Here is a 15529-nt window from a genome sequence, read left to right as displayed (position 1 = left end):
GGTATTTGAATTGTGTTTACTTTTTTTATAAGTATGCATGTACAATTTTATTTTCTTTTGTTTAAATATTTCTTTCAAGTGAAACGCATTAATGCAATTTTGAACTGCTAATTCGAAAAAGGTACTTTTTTAAAGTTTATTTTATTTTATTTTTTTCATTTTAATTTGTTTTATTTTTTTATTTATAATAAATGATAAACATATTATTCTGTTCAAAACTTATTTGTAAACGTTTGTTTATCTTTCATACTTATCGTTAGCTTAGTAAGCAAAAGTTCAATGTGTACTTTTTAGATAAATTTTAAGGATTAGCAGAATATGTTTACAATTCTCCAAAACGAGAAAGAAGTAAACAGAAGTATATTTACTAAAAAGGTCTTTGATACTTTTGTGTACCTAGCTAACAATATTTAAGTTTATTAAATTTTCCTTTTTATTTAAATTGCAAAATTCTTACAATACTACTAAATTTTTTTTAGTTTTTGTTTTTCTTTATGTATATCAGTTTAGAGAGCCATACGTGTGTTTATTGTAATTATATGTCCAAAATTACAATTATGATTTTATATATGTGTGTTTGTTTAACTTGTTTCTTAGGTTTCCTATTATTATTTTAAATTATTTTTTATTTATGTAAATATATCACCTAAAAGCTATTTAATACTTAATTTATTATGTGTTTTCTTATTTCTTTATTTCTTCTTCATAATGATCTTTTTTTATATGTATAATGTATAACCTTTAAAAAAAAAAACTTATAAAAAATTTAAGTAAAGATGTAAAACTAAAAGCATCTCTAACATAAAATGGTTTCATTGAAAAATTAAATAATTATAAATTTTTCTACAAATTCTAGTGTGCTGTAAATAAAAGGGATAACTTCGATATAAAATGCTTATTAAAAACTCTGTGTTATAATGTGTTTAGCAATGATAACAGTTTATGTTTTCATTCTATTTATTGTATTGGGATATTATATGTATTGACAACACAATGGTATCTGAGAAACTTATTTAAAATAAAAACATTTTTCAAAAATGTTTAGTCAACAACTAACGATGTCTATAAGTGACCAATAAATTTCTGTAATCTTTAAAGAACTTGTAAAATACCGATTATTTCTATAAAATTTGATTTAAAGTTTCAAGAAAAAAAATAATTCTAAAGAAATCTGTAAGAAGAGATCTTGTTGAACAGATTGAACGTAACGTTAGAAATGTAATACATATTTATATTGAATCAATTTTCACAAGTAAATTGAAAACAATTAAAGATTTTTGAATTACAATACATTGTAGCATTTTTAAAGTTTTTAATGATTATGTTCTTCTCTAATAAAGTTTTTGAATTGAACAATTATTAGCAACGAAATCGTTAGAGAAAACCTTCAAAGAAAAAATATATAAATTAGTAGTAAAAGAAAATCAGTTTTAATGTAATTATACACATAAATGTTTAGAAAAACAAAAATGTTGTAAATTTTTATTGCACTGGAACAAAAAAACATCTATAAAAGGGAATCAATTTATATTTAATGAAATAAATGAAAATGAAATTATTTAAAATTATATTATATACTCAAGTAAATAAGTATATGAAAAAGAAAAAAAAGATATGCATATAACGCACATTTTTTTTTAATGACAATTCGCAATTTAATATGTATAAATATTTAATTGTTTACCTAAATAAATGAAGAGCAACAAACGAGAGATTCAACGACACAGCGTGTAATACAACTTTTGTAACTTACGTTTGGACTTACACTGGTGAGTATGATTATGATGATTATTATTATTATTGTTGTTGTGCGCATGATGAGTAATATTTGAAGAAGTTGTAGTTGTACCAACGGAATTTGAATTAGAATTAATTCCTATAATTGCATTAGAGGATAATTGCTGTTGCATCTGCTGTTGTTGGTGGTGATGTTGATGAACAGTAGTAGTTGTAGCAAGATGTTGTTGCGTTTGTTGTTGCTGTTGTTGTTGTGTATTATTCAATAGTGTTGCTGTTGTTGTATTATAATTATGGCGAAAACGTTGGGGTGTTTGATAGGATTGATAATTAAAAAAATTTGTATGATTTTGATGATTGATATTTACAATTGAATTGGTAACGGATGATGCTGTGGCCGATGCAAGTGACGTAGGTGAAGTAACATTTAAGTTAACTGAGGAAGCAGCCGTAGCAGCGGCAACTGCAGCCACTGTCGATTGTGATATTAGAGCTGCTGCTGCGGCAGCTAAACCGCTAGTGGTGGTTGAAGATGATGAAGCTGCTGCAACAGCAGCTGAAGCAATACAATGTAATATATGATTCTGTTGTTGCTGTTGCTGCTGCTGTTGTTGCTTGTGTTGTTTTTGTTTGTGAGAAGAAGAAGCTGTAGCTGATGAAGACACTTTGCCATGGTGATGATGATTATGGTAATTATGATGATGATGGTGATTAGAACGTCTTCGGTGGTGATGATGATGATGATGGTGGCGATGTCACTTTTCTTCAGACGTCTGCGATTGTGGCTGTGGATGCTGTTGATCATTGTTTTGTGCATTGTTATGTGTTTGTTGTTGTGTCAATTGTCCTCCTTGCTGCTGCAACTGTTGCGAGTGTAATTGCTGTTGTTGATTTTGATTGTGTATATGCTGGCAAAATGCTTGTAATACTTCAAAATGTGTCATTAAATTGGCTGTCTGACTATCGTAATGTAAATGGCGTGTAACTTGAGCGCCCAAACGTCTTAAAAGATCTGTAAATGTTTTCTCCTCTTTTCTTATCCAAGGTCGTCGATCGTCTTGCACTTGATATGGTGTTAAATGAACATGTATATTAATGGCTAAATGAAATTAAAAATATATCCCATTAAGTAATATGTTTAGAATTTTTGCATATTATTTGTTTTTACCCATTCTTGTTAAGGTTTCTAATAAGCTACGGGATGTAATCCATGTATTCTTTTGACCACCATGCCCACCATCCAACCAATACATGTCTTTAATACGAGACAATAAACGTCCCATAGTACTATCATCGGGTGTAAGTGTTTTTAAGTAATGAAATTCGTATATGAACTGAAAAAAATTAAGATGAATTTTAATTAATTAAATACAGCTCTAGTTGTTTATAGTAGATAATTATAGAAAAAATTGTTTAAATAAATTATAAAGAAATTTAATCGTTTGCACTTTATTTTCTTATTTTAAATTTAGTTTTAAACAATTCAAAATCGTTTAGATTAAAGTTGGGACGTCTCCATATAAACTATTCAAACTTAAAAGCTACAATGAGGAATCACATAACACATTAATTTATAAAAAATGCCTTTATAACAATTTGTTTTTTATCTTTCTATTAATACATACATATTTAAAAATGCAAAATAGGTATTTTTTTCAATTCAGCTTTCAGTATTCCGTATTTAAGTAACAATTTAATTTGTTAAAATTTTAATTTTAACTTAAATCAATTTATATTTTTAACATTTTTGTAATTGTTTTAACAAATCTTTTCGAAATTCTTCATATTCTTTTTGTGTTTCAATTTTTCTACAAAGTTGTTCGAGTATTAGACGTCCACATGTACAACCATCACCCTTATTGATCATTTCAAATTTTCCATGTTCTATATCATATGGTAATCCCATTTCACATAAATCTTCAAATTGTTCTTTCGAAATTTTCGATGTGTAATTTAAATATTCACTACACTTTTCGAAAATTTCAATATATTGTTCAGTTAAAGACTTGTCGCCGCATGAATATTTTTGTAGAAAAGATTTAAATAATTCTACTCCTCTTTTATCCGTAAGTATATCACGAACGCTTAAAGCCATTAAACGGCTTATTTCCTGGTTAGTATTCATTATTATTTCAAAGCGAATATTTTTAGTTTTAGTTGATGTTTTCTCTATAACGATTTGTAAGATACTAAATAATAATGCTCAAAAGTTTTTTGCGATGATGCAATTATAATTTAGCAAAATGTTTATTTTGTTTTTTTGAATGAATTTTGTTTTTGCTTTTTTTAATTTCCATAAAACTTGCTGAGAGAGGGAGAGAGAACTCTGTTATTGAGAGATCAATTTTTGTAAGTGTTGATATACTCTGCAGCACTTTTACTTTTTTTAGTACTTTCTGATAGCGAAAAGTACTAAAGAACCTATACAATAATTTGGTACTTTTTCTCAATTCATTTTTTATAAACAGTTCATTTGGTAGTCAATAGAACAGTTTGTAGTCGATTGAAGTGTATAGAATAGTATATAGACTGTAATAATATAGACTATATAGACTATGTTGTTGTTGTTGTTGTAACAGCTCGACTGTGGCCGATTGTTCTTTCCTGGGGAAAAAAACTTTCGGTTGATACAGCTGTCGCTGGGTTGACAATCTTTGGCCGAGTATGACTCGGGTCGTTCCGGAGCGAAGATCCAATTGTCGTGGGAACGTTATATATAGACTATAGTCCAGTCTGGTGTGGCTGGTTTGACAATCCTTGGTCGTTGTTCGTTGAACTCCGAGTCGTTCCGTTGCGAAAAACCGATTGTAGTGGGTACGAGTCTATATTATAGTTTATTCTAGTTAATAGTGTAGTCTAGTCTACAGTATAATCTGTAGTCTTGTCTTTAGTGTAGTCTATAGTCTACTTTTTTCATTTTTGATTTTATCAATAGAACAGATTGTGGTCAATTGTAGTCTATAGTATAGTATATTATTTAGACTATAGTCCAGTCTATATACATTCTAACCTTTAGTTCTTGATCTGTTTTGTTTTTATAAACTATTTTTGTTTGCAATTTTTGCAGGAATTGTCTCGGAATGTGCGATATTCTTGAAAGCATTTCTTATATCTGAAAACTGTTTACAACATACATACAGATACGGATGATTACATTGGAGAAAATAAAAACGGAATGACAAACCTATATATACCCTTCATACAAAGGTGAATGGTATAATAATACCATAATATCTCAAAACAAAACCCTTTCCTAACCTACTTTAACCTATGCTATAACTGCAATCAAAGATTATTATGTTAATTTTTTTACGTGGATCCGTTTCGTTTTTAAGGCACAAATTCACATTTGTTTTCTGAAAATTTTGTTCGATCTACGCCTAAAAAGCGAACAGTGATTCTTTTGGAATATTTGAATAATATTATCAAAAATATGATCTATGGACAAACTTCAATACATTAAATCGAAAATTTATATTTTTTTCAATGCATTACGATCTTAACTACGTTTTGTGTAAGTTGTTATTTTAGTGAGGAAGCTTCGATTTAAAAAGCAGAATACCAATGTTGCCGAACAGAGAAAATTTCTATTCCATTTAAATGCAATATAGAGGTGAACGTTTATAGAAAATCGGCATAATGTTTGGAAATCGAAATGTATTAAACCTAAATGTATAGCAAACGGTTTTAATTTGACTATTTCAAATATTTCCAGAAAATTTTAATTAATTAAATCAGACCTACACTTAAATCGAAAATTAAAAAAAAATTGTACTTTAAAAAATGTAACGATTTTTACACCGTTGTTTGTATGTGATTAGCAGACTCACTTGATTGAGAACGACACAACCCTTGCTAAAGCCGATTATAATCAATTTTGATTTGTCTAAGTTGAGATTTTCACGCCACCACAAAGGATTCTGTTGCTGTTGATTAGATGTTTGCTGTTGTTGCTGCTGCTGTAAGGAACAATCGTTGCTATTGTTTAAATCGTTAAAATGTAAATTTTCATTAGTTTGTTGAGACTGTGTTGTTACATCGCTTTGCTGTAGTGTTGTATTAGTTGTTGCCGCTGCGGTCGATGAAGAAGAACCAGTTGAAGCTAATGTTGTAGCAGACGAAACACTAGTTAGCGGTGCTACGGCTGTCACTGAAGTATCATTATCAGTGCCAGCAACTGATGCACCACTATTATTTGAAGATGTATTATTTAAATCACTAGAATTGGAAAAGATAACAGCACCATCTGCATCAACAGTGACATTTTCTTGAACCTATAATGAAAAAAAAACATATTTTTAATATAATTATTCTTTTTATGAAAGCACTAAGTGTGTTTACCTGCAAAATATCAATGTCCATTTCCTGACTACTATCACTAGCATTAGAGGATGACGAAGAAGAATCTGACGAAGCATTTGATAGGGTGGATGATACCAGGGCAGCAGCAGCGGCTGCAGCAGCTACAGCAGCAGCAGCTGCTGCTGCCTGCGCCGCTTGATCCAATATTTCATTTTCTGGTATAGAAATCAAACGCTGCGATAAATTTTGTAACAATCTATTGGCGACGAATATTAAATTAATATTTATAAGAATTATTAAAATTACAAAATAATAAAAAAAATTTGAAATACATACTTTTCCAAATGTTGCAAGGCATGGTTCATGGGAGTGTGATCCGGCACACCAGCGTTATTTCCACGTACAAAATTATCAAAACAACTAAATGTCTTGAATTCCATTCTATTGTGGTAAAAGTATATTTAAAATGAAAAATATAAATTAGTATATTATAAACAAAATCGTTATTTATTTTCTTAGCTATTACAAATTTAAGAAAATATGAAAGCATAAATATTTATTTAATTATGGTGCAGATCTTAAAAGAATTACTTCATAATAATAATAAAAATTTTAGTGAAAATCAAACTTTTAAAGAAATTTAAAATATGTACTTCGAGAAAAATATATGTTATTGAAAAATCGTTTTTTTGTAAAAAATATAATTTTATTAAAAAAATTTATGAAAAAATATTTTTTTAAATAATCTAGTTTTAAAAAATAATCGAATTATTACAAATTTACTATTAATTAAAAATACAATCAAAATTAAGAAGTAATACGTTTAGACTTTAAACGGCTTTTATTATTATTTAAAATAAAATATTAAATTCTTTGTTATCTCTGACATAAAATCATATAAAAATACCAACCTCACTGGACGCACGACTATTATATGCGAACGTGGAAATGCTTCTCTTAGCAAAATAGCAGAATTTTCTAAATTATATTTCATGTAACCCCGACTGTCACGATTTGTTTCCATGCTCTCAGGAAAATCCTACATAATTGAAAACAAATGAAAAATAATTAATATCACATATGTTGTTATTTACGTACATTTAAAATTAATATTTCATTTATATTTTATATTTAGAAATTCAAAAGCAATAAAATTAAAAGTTAAAAAAAATCAAAGATTTTTAATTTGTACATTTAAAACATCTATATGTACATATGTTTATGCATACCTGGACATCACCGCCAAAGTAAACAACTGCTGTAGAGTCTTCAACATTTTGATTTTGTTGTCTTATAATTGGTGGACAATACACAATATCATTAGTTCGATTTTGGAAACCGGCCACTGAAAATATTCGAAATGGACCAGCTGATGTGCTTGGTGTGCATAAACGATCCGCACTGCCACCAAGCATTACCTCAGAGTTAGTAACACGTTTTTGTAATTGAAAAAATTTATCAATGGTTACCTAAAAGCAAAGAAAATACAATTATAAAAAAATATACAAATTTAATTAGTAAATTTTTAGTTTAAATAGTAAATTGATTAGAATACATATAAATAATGAAAAATAGTAATTAGATGATATCTAGGTATGTATGAAGTATATAATTTGTATATATATTATTGATCATTTGCAATTTAAGATTCAAAATTCAAAAACCCAATTTTGAGTTTTATGCCAATTTTACGCATAACTTTTTCAAATTAAAAATACAATTGAAATAATTGGATATTTTGTAGAACTCAATTTAATACACTAGGACTTTAAGTAATGAACTTTTGTTGCAAATTAACGATATATATATTTTTAAGAATATTATATTAAAAAAAAAATAAATCAAATTGGAAAAATATATTTTTTTAAGATTTATTTTTCTGAAATTTTACATTATATTATGTTTAATTTTTTTTAACTGCTTATACAATCTCCTAGCCATGAAGATTCTTAAAATATTTTCGAATATTTCTGTAAGTGCGAACGAACAAGTATTTTCTAGTTTTATATTGAAAACAAGAAATAAATTCGAAAAATTGTTATTGCTTTAAATATAAAACAAGAAATGTTCGTTCATATTTATAGGAACAGGCAGAAAATCTGTGTTCGGAACTTAAATCTATTATAGATCAGAAGTATCATTAAAAATATAGATGTTTTTTATCTAAAAATTGGGGATGAGGATAAAGCTATAGTAATTTGATATTGTAATACATTGCACTGTGGTTCCATTATATAAATTTGTATATTCTGATTCTTTTTGTGGTCTCCTCCAAATGGTTTTTCTAATATAGACGTTTTCTTTTATATTTCAAAACTAATGTAACAATTGATATAAATTTTTAATAAATGTAAATTTTATATACAAGAGATTCAAACTTGAAAATGCGTCATTTTCATGCTAAATTTTAGAAAACTTAAAGAGTTATAAACACGAAACCATATAAAACTATTTCTTTAACCTACTGTGTCTTGAAACTTTTTAGATTTAATAATTTTATCCACATAGACTTTTACTTGTAACTACTGCAGTGAAAGTGGACTAAAAACGTTAATTTTATTTATTTTTAATTAAAACAATTTGAAATATTTGGGAAATAGGTTAAACGCTGTGCATAGATATTAAAACTATTAAACTGAAATTAAGTTTGATAACAAGTTTTAAGAAAATACTTATATTGTCAAATAATGTGGAACCAAATATAATATATTTAAACCTTTATTTAACTTAAATACATAGGTTTTTAAGAAAACATCAGTTTGAATCATGTATTACAATTCATATCACTTAAATCTCTTGAATATACAGATTTTCTTTAAATGACTTTATTTTAAACTGGGCTAATATATGTAAAATATATAAATAATTCAATTTACTTTATAAAAATAATAATTTTATTAAAAATAAACATAAAACTATTTATTAATCCAGTCAACATCTGCTGTACAATGATTGGAAAACTGTAAACAGTCTCTACATTACTTATTTTGCAAACGGCTCATCGTTTTATATTTAGTATTAATTTAAAAAAAAAAACTTGGGATACAGTGATGGTGAAGAAATTTGCTTAAAGTTTCTCCGTTTACTAAATGGTATCACTTCCTTTCGTCTGTATATAGTGTCAACGCTTATTGAAATGTTAATGGTATAAATGGACATTAGGTTGATGCACACAAATACTATTTAGTAATTTTTTTTGTAACAAATTAGCACACACTTATTGACACAAACTTACCTTCATCATACTTTTTTCATCCATCACCGTATCATGGAATTTTCCAATCATTTGTACAGTTTTGACCAGTTGCAACAGCAGATTGCTCCAAGCAAGGTCAGTAGGCACTTTCAGAATATTACTGAAACCAGTTAGAAATCGTTCAGATATCGTTTGTGTTTAGTGACTTTATTATTATATTTATTTATCTATTTAAATACATTGCCTTAATTTCATTTGTTTTTAATAAATACTAGTATTAATAATTATATATATTTTTCTGCACTTGTTTGTTTTATAGAAAGCCAAACATAAAAACATATAATGATCTGTCATTTTGACAGATAATTAGTGCGAGTTTAAATTGTTGCCAGAAATTTTGAAAATATAAGTGGCAGGTTATATGTTGTTGCCATACTTTATGTGTAAATATATGTATGTATGTAATTTCATAATTTTAATGAATAATGAAAAATAATCACTTAAACATATTCAAAACTAATGAACGTCTAACTTTTAACTTCTATCGTTAAATGTTACTTAGAATTTTTTTTTAATTTAAATACGTATATTATTTTCTAAACGTCAAATTTAAAGAATTTATTTTAGAACTTCCTAAAATAATTTAAACATAAAGTCGAATTGAATTATTATTTGAATTCCCATATATTTAGATTTATAATATTTTTTAGAAATATGAAAACATGACAATATAATACCATGTACTACGTATTAACTATAACAATAACAACATACCTTTTTAAATAAAAGAACTTTTCTTTGCTAATGACAAGTGATGAAAATTAATTTCTTAAGGAGATAAAACAATGACGAGTAACAGCAACAACACGCCGTCAATGGCCAATGATCTTTTAGTATACATATAGTAAACATTAATAAACAAACAGCATTAAACGCGAGATCATCAATGTCAGATGAAATAGATGAATAATCCATACAAATGGATATTTACACAAACAAACATAAATGTTTTTAAAACTAAATCTTTTGAAAATTTTTTTGTTTCAAACGCAACAGAAAGAAAATTTTAAATAAAAAAAATGCTTTGCGATATCTGGCTTTACATTTTATTGTTTTTAATTATCGGTATTTAAACGTTATTTTCTAATAGTAATCATCTTCATAGAAATCACGTTGATTATTGCCACTACTATTACAGCAGCCCATAAAGCGTAGACGGGTATCCTCTAAACATAGTTTTGTGTCTTCTTTCATTTCCTTAAGTTTAACACGCACTTCCTCACGCATTAAATTATAACACATGGCTACCAGGCCCATGCCTATTAACATGTATATGAAATTAATAGCCAATTTGGAGTGTTGATCTGTTATGGATTGCTGTAAGTCTGATACAAGATTGGGATCTATGGTAGCATCTTCTTTCACTTTTTTACGTGCCTCTGCTATATGAGAGGGCGTTACCAGCGAAGCACCCGGCACAAAATCGCCAAAACCAATTTTACACAGAGAAGTCATACAAAAATAGAATGAATTAAGGAATGACCACTTTTCCCAATTAGCAAACATTATGGTGCCGGTGAGTATATAAAAAATAATCACCCACAAACAAGCGGTGGAGGGCACAATAATCTTTTTGCGTTGCAGTATAGCCAAACTGCCAGTTTCTAAAGCCTCTAAACGGCGATCCATATTGCTATCACGATCCTGAGTGCATTCATGTAGACTACGATATAGAAACTTGAATGATCTAGCCAATACTTTGCCCATATTGAGGAAATACAATATGTAAAGAGGTATACCAAATGTGGCATATATTACTGTGAAACCTTTTCCCCATGGGGTTCTCGGCACCATGTTACCATAACCAATCATTGTGATGACAGAGAGGCAAAACATTAAGGCTGCTGGAAATGACCAAATATCACTGGGCTTACGAAAATCATAACCAGATTTAATTATTGCCGCTATACGTACTTGATACTGCTGTAAAGCAATTTCAGTAAAGCCTTGCCACTCTGATCTATTGAAAGTGTTGTATTTTTCAGTTATATTCCATAACTCTTGGGCACAATTGCTGCGCAATTCTTCTACTTCCATTGGTGTATTGTCTTCATATTGCAGTTCTATATGCATGAAGGAAAAAGCACCACATATGGCGTATATAACAATAAGAGCTCCCACACCCACTTGTGTGCACATAAAGGTGACAAAATTGCGACAACATCGTTTAAAACGTTTGCGTGGTAAATTGCTGGGCGATGACGAAGAACCTGAAGAGCCTGCTCTACTTGGATGCTGTGAATTTCTTTGAGATTTTGACATGTTTAGTTCGATATTATATAATTTTGTTTTTTAACTTATTGGTAATATTCTCTAATGCATTCATTAAGGTTTCCCTATAATCTCCATATTATTTTATTTATATTAAACTCAAAACTTAATTATCTATATTTCATTTTAAAGAATTTTTTTCAGTACGATACAAATTTTTGGTTTCTTTTCTTCTGTTATATTAAAAAGTCTAAAAATAAAATTTCTTAGGCGGCTTGTACTACTACACAATATTTTTTTCTTTATGCTTTCGTTGTTTGGTGCTTTTCTTTTTGAACTTTAATAAACGCGCGCTATAACTGAATATATTCAAGTTCCAAATACTACTAGCATGAGTTTTTCTTCCAATAATCCATAATAAAAGCGAACAAAAAAACGCATACTCATTTGTAGATTTTCTTTTTAACAAGAGAGCAATATTGTTTGTTTATGTTTTCCGATCAACAGAAAATGTAAAAACATATTCTCAAAACTTCTCAGCATTGATGGCACAATTTTGACCATATTATAATGTTTGAAAGGAAAATATTGCATCTAAAATGTATTCATTATTAAGTTATTTACCACTGAAGTTTACTGCGATTTTCTAAATTTTGTTTAATATTTTTTTAAGTATTGTGTTTACTTTCTAGTTGTTATTATTTAGGTTATCAAATGGACTCTACAATTACAGCTCAATCAATTTTTGCTATTTGCAATTATGGACTAATAGGAATGATTTTAAATTGCATGAACAACTATAAGTTGTTTTTAGGATTACTTTTCCCATTAAAAATTTGTTTAATGTTCAAATGAAATCCGAGGTAATTTGATAGGATTTTAACAGTTTTTTAGTACAATATACAGTGAATGAACTAAGTTTTTTGCCTACCTTTTTTTTAAGAGAATTTTGTGTTTTGTTCATAAATAAATAATCATAAATGTTTTCCAATTAAAAATAGATATTGTGTAAAATGGGAAAAATTAGAAAAAATATTAAAATACAAATTTTGGTGCATTTGTTGTTGCATTTTATTATTTTTCATCATAATTTGCATGTCAATAAAGTATTTTGCATATTGAGAATTCAGGTTAATTTCATTGGGGTTTTCAAATTATTTTTTTAATTATTTTTGGAATTTATTGTTTTATTGTTAAAAGGAAGAGTGTTAAGTATTTTTCAATTGCGATCATATCCTCATTGGGTGAAAATTTGATGTTATTTGCCTTAAATGTTTAAAGTATAATAATGAGGCAATTTCGATATAAAAAATTAGTTTAGATTTCAATAAAATATAATTATGAAATGTTTAATCAATGACATTAAAAAAATATAAAATAGAGTACCTAATAGATAAAATGATCCAAAGAATTATTAGAAAAAAACGCACTGAGTGCTCTTTCAAAATCTTTAACTGCCAAAGGGAGGCGATCCATGGAAAACTATTGGACTCCTGATTTATCTTTTCCGAAATCTATGTACGAACTAGGAGGAACACTATATTTAAATTTAGACCTCTAAACAGACCTTAGGTTGCTTGGAACCAATGTAAAGTGAACTGTCGTGTAGTACAGGAAAAATACCTAATTTAGATATTTTAAAATAGAGGTGGTTATCATACCGTAAAGTCAACAAAAGCAATATTTTTCACATAATACATACACTTATATATATTTAGAACCCAAATCATGAATAACTATCCAGATCCAAATACGCCTACTCTATCTTATTCATAAAATAAAGCATTTAAAATATGAGGTTGAAAATCAAGATTTTAGCATTTAATAGTTTTATAGTGGTATATGGTGATGTCCCCATACTTAGAGTGGCTAGGATGGTACTTAGTGTTAGATTTATTGAATAAGAATCAATATTATACAATTCTAAATAAAATTTACACAATACTCCCCAAAAAGATGGAGTTCCCGTAATGTAGTTCTTGTTTATCAATACAAAATAACCAAAAACCAGGATTATTTTTGTTACAATATATAGGATAATAAATCGGTTAAGAAATGTCCAAATTTAGTCGTTCCAATACTAAAATATCTAAAAAATGTTATTCTAATATATAGGAGTAATAAAAATATTAAATATTATAAAATAATGGAGCAATATTAAAAAAATGAACAAAAAAACCTAAAAAAGCAAAATACTTTATTGACCCAAAAAATTAACAATACGTTCACATTTTATGAAAAATCTCGTTAATTAATATAACGATTTTACTTTTTATGGTAGAAAATTAAAATATAAGATATTCATTAAAAAATACAACAAACAAATTGCTTTATTTTGCTAAAAATAATTGTTCACATAAAGTTTTTTCTTTAAATTTATAAAATTTTACATAGGCAAATTACTTAATTGATTCACTGTATACATAAACAATACACTATACTATCTAGTCTATTGACCAATCTATTCACTTAATGGACTTGCTTATTGACTAGCCTAATAACTATTCTATGGGCTAATACAAATAAACTGTAAATTATGAAGTAGTCCTCATTTTAGGGCCTTAAATTAAAGAAATCGGTCAGGCTTTTTAGGTCTTATTGACAGAAAATTATATGTTAGAAGTCTAGCAAATATCTTTGCAGTTTAATAAACTTTAAATTAACATTTTCGAGATACGTACATCCATACATTGTATTAAAATAGAAGTTCGGACTATTATAACAAATCTGAAATAACCCGTTTTATGAAACTTTGAAATGTTTTTGAATATAAAAATCTAAATTATTAAATTTATTGATAAATCACACAATCAATTATGTACAATTATTATGTACGTATGACGATGCGTACATTGGTGTGATAATAAAAGAAATAGATACAAGAAAGCAAAAACTTAAAGAATAAATAATGCAACAAAAAATAGAAAAAAAGTTTATTGAGTGCATATTTAGCGCAAAAAGGTAAAAAAGCGCAATACATACATACATACATACATGTATACATATGTATGTATCTTTTTCATCTTATTGTGTGACACACAACAAACAAACACTTCTTCATATCTACTTTACTTGTTTCTTCTTCCATTCTTATGTTCTTCATTCATCTATCTTTATCTTCTTTCTATACATCATCATTTATGCTCAATGTATACTTACAAATTTTCTTTTATCAAGTCTGCAACGAAGAAAAAAATATTCTTTTATGCACAGCGTTTTTACGCGCTAAAAACTTGTAACACAAAATAAACTAATTAAAAACAATATCAACTCTTTTACGTCGTCTTTTTTCTATTATGAAATTATAATTATATTTTTTTATATTAAATTTCCTTCAACTTTATTTTATTACCGAATTCACAAGCCAATGGAAAAAATGCTAATACGGGATAATGCAAACAGCCCCCGCGAGACGCTTTATGAAATAATGAGCAAACACAATTTTTTCGTTTTTCCTTGCAAATTTTTTTCGTCTGCTTTTAGATGAATAGTTAATTAATTTTTCATTGATTTGTGTGCGTCGTTTGATTGATTTACATGTTTTTTATATTTTTACACACTTTTTGCACAATAAATAACAGGTTTTTGCGTATATTTTTTAATATTGTTTAACAATGAATTTTTGCTCACAACTCTACTTTTTTTCCAATTGGTTTTTTGTTGCTTTCTTCGTTTGCAGAGCCGACAAATATTAACGGCGGCGGCGACTGTCACTAAATATAAAGGCGGCGGCTTAAAATCGACTGTAAGCCGGTTAAGTTTTCAACTACGTTTAGTTTTTAAATTTCCAACGATTTTAACCCTTTCCGTGGTTTTGTCGAATAAATTCGACATTATAATAGACTCAGTTTTTAAGCATTTTTTGGGTATAATATATAACTTTAGTTTTAATTTTTTCTTTTAGATTAAAATGAAGACTTTATAATTGAGATTTTGAAAGATCTTCCGTATTTTAAAAGTATTTAAAAATCAGATTTTAAGAAATTGTAACTTATGACTACTTTTTAAAAACAGCTTCATTTA

The 15529-nt window shown here is 27.6% G+C and overlaps 3 protein-coding genes across 9 annotated transcripts; all 3 read right to left on the bottom strand.

Annotated features, from left to right (window-relative positions):
* Positions 1–20: 20 nt before the first annotated feature.
* On the bottom strand, positions 21–2492 carry LOC124419717 (homeobox protein 5-like; the record flags this gene model as incomplete). The annotated part of the gene is made up of 1 exon (XM_046950176.1): positions 21–2492. A coding segment is annotated over one exon (777 nt), but the record flags the coding sequence as incomplete, so codon positions are not given.
* LOC111681603 (mitochondrial protein C2orf69 homolog) lies at positions 2486–15162 on the bottom strand. Of its 7 annotated transcripts, XM_046950736.1 has the most exons (10): positions 14859–15162; positions 14666–14738; positions 9275–9395; positions 7269–7508; positions 6951–7078; positions 6376–6480; positions 6079–6295; positions 5568–6011; positions 2906–3071; positions 2486–2836 (listed from the first exon to the last, which is right to left on the bottom strand). In XM_046950736.1, exons 3-10 carry the CDS (start codon positions 9323–9325, stop codon positions 2493–2495), a joined length of 1695 nt encoding a protein of 564 aa, XP_046806692.1. In that variant the 5' UTR covers positions 9326–9395; positions 14666–14738; positions 14859–15162; the 3' UTR covers positions 2486–2492. The 7 variants fall into 7 exon arrangements, with proteins under 7 accessions (XP_046806692.1, XP_046806694.1, XP_046806696.1 ...); XM_046950738.1 differs by lacking the exon at positions 14666–14738; XM_046950740.1 differs by lacking the exon at positions 9275–9395 and having other exon boundaries at positions 14859–15161.
* Positions 10328–12466, bottom strand: LOC111681563 (TWiK family of potassium channels protein 18). The gene has a single exon (XM_023443408.2). The coding sequence runs from the start codon at positions 11555–11557 to the stop codon at positions 10379–10381; it is 1179 nt and encodes a 392-aa protein (XP_023299176.2). The 5' UTR covers positions 11558–12466; the 3' UTR covers positions 10328–10378.
* Positions 15163–15529: the final 367 nt, after the last annotated feature.

Source organism: Lucilia cuprina, chromosome 4, assembly GCF_022045245.1.
Source record: "Lucilia cuprina isolate Lc7/37 chromosome 4, ASM2204524v1, whole genome shotgun sequence".
In the NCBI taxonomy this organism is placed as follows: Eukaryota; Metazoa; Arthropoda; class Insecta; order Diptera; family Calliphoridae; genus Lucilia; species Lucilia cuprina.
Note: the sequence above shows the minus strand (reverse complement) of the source record. Positions and strands in the feature narration are given on the sequence as shown.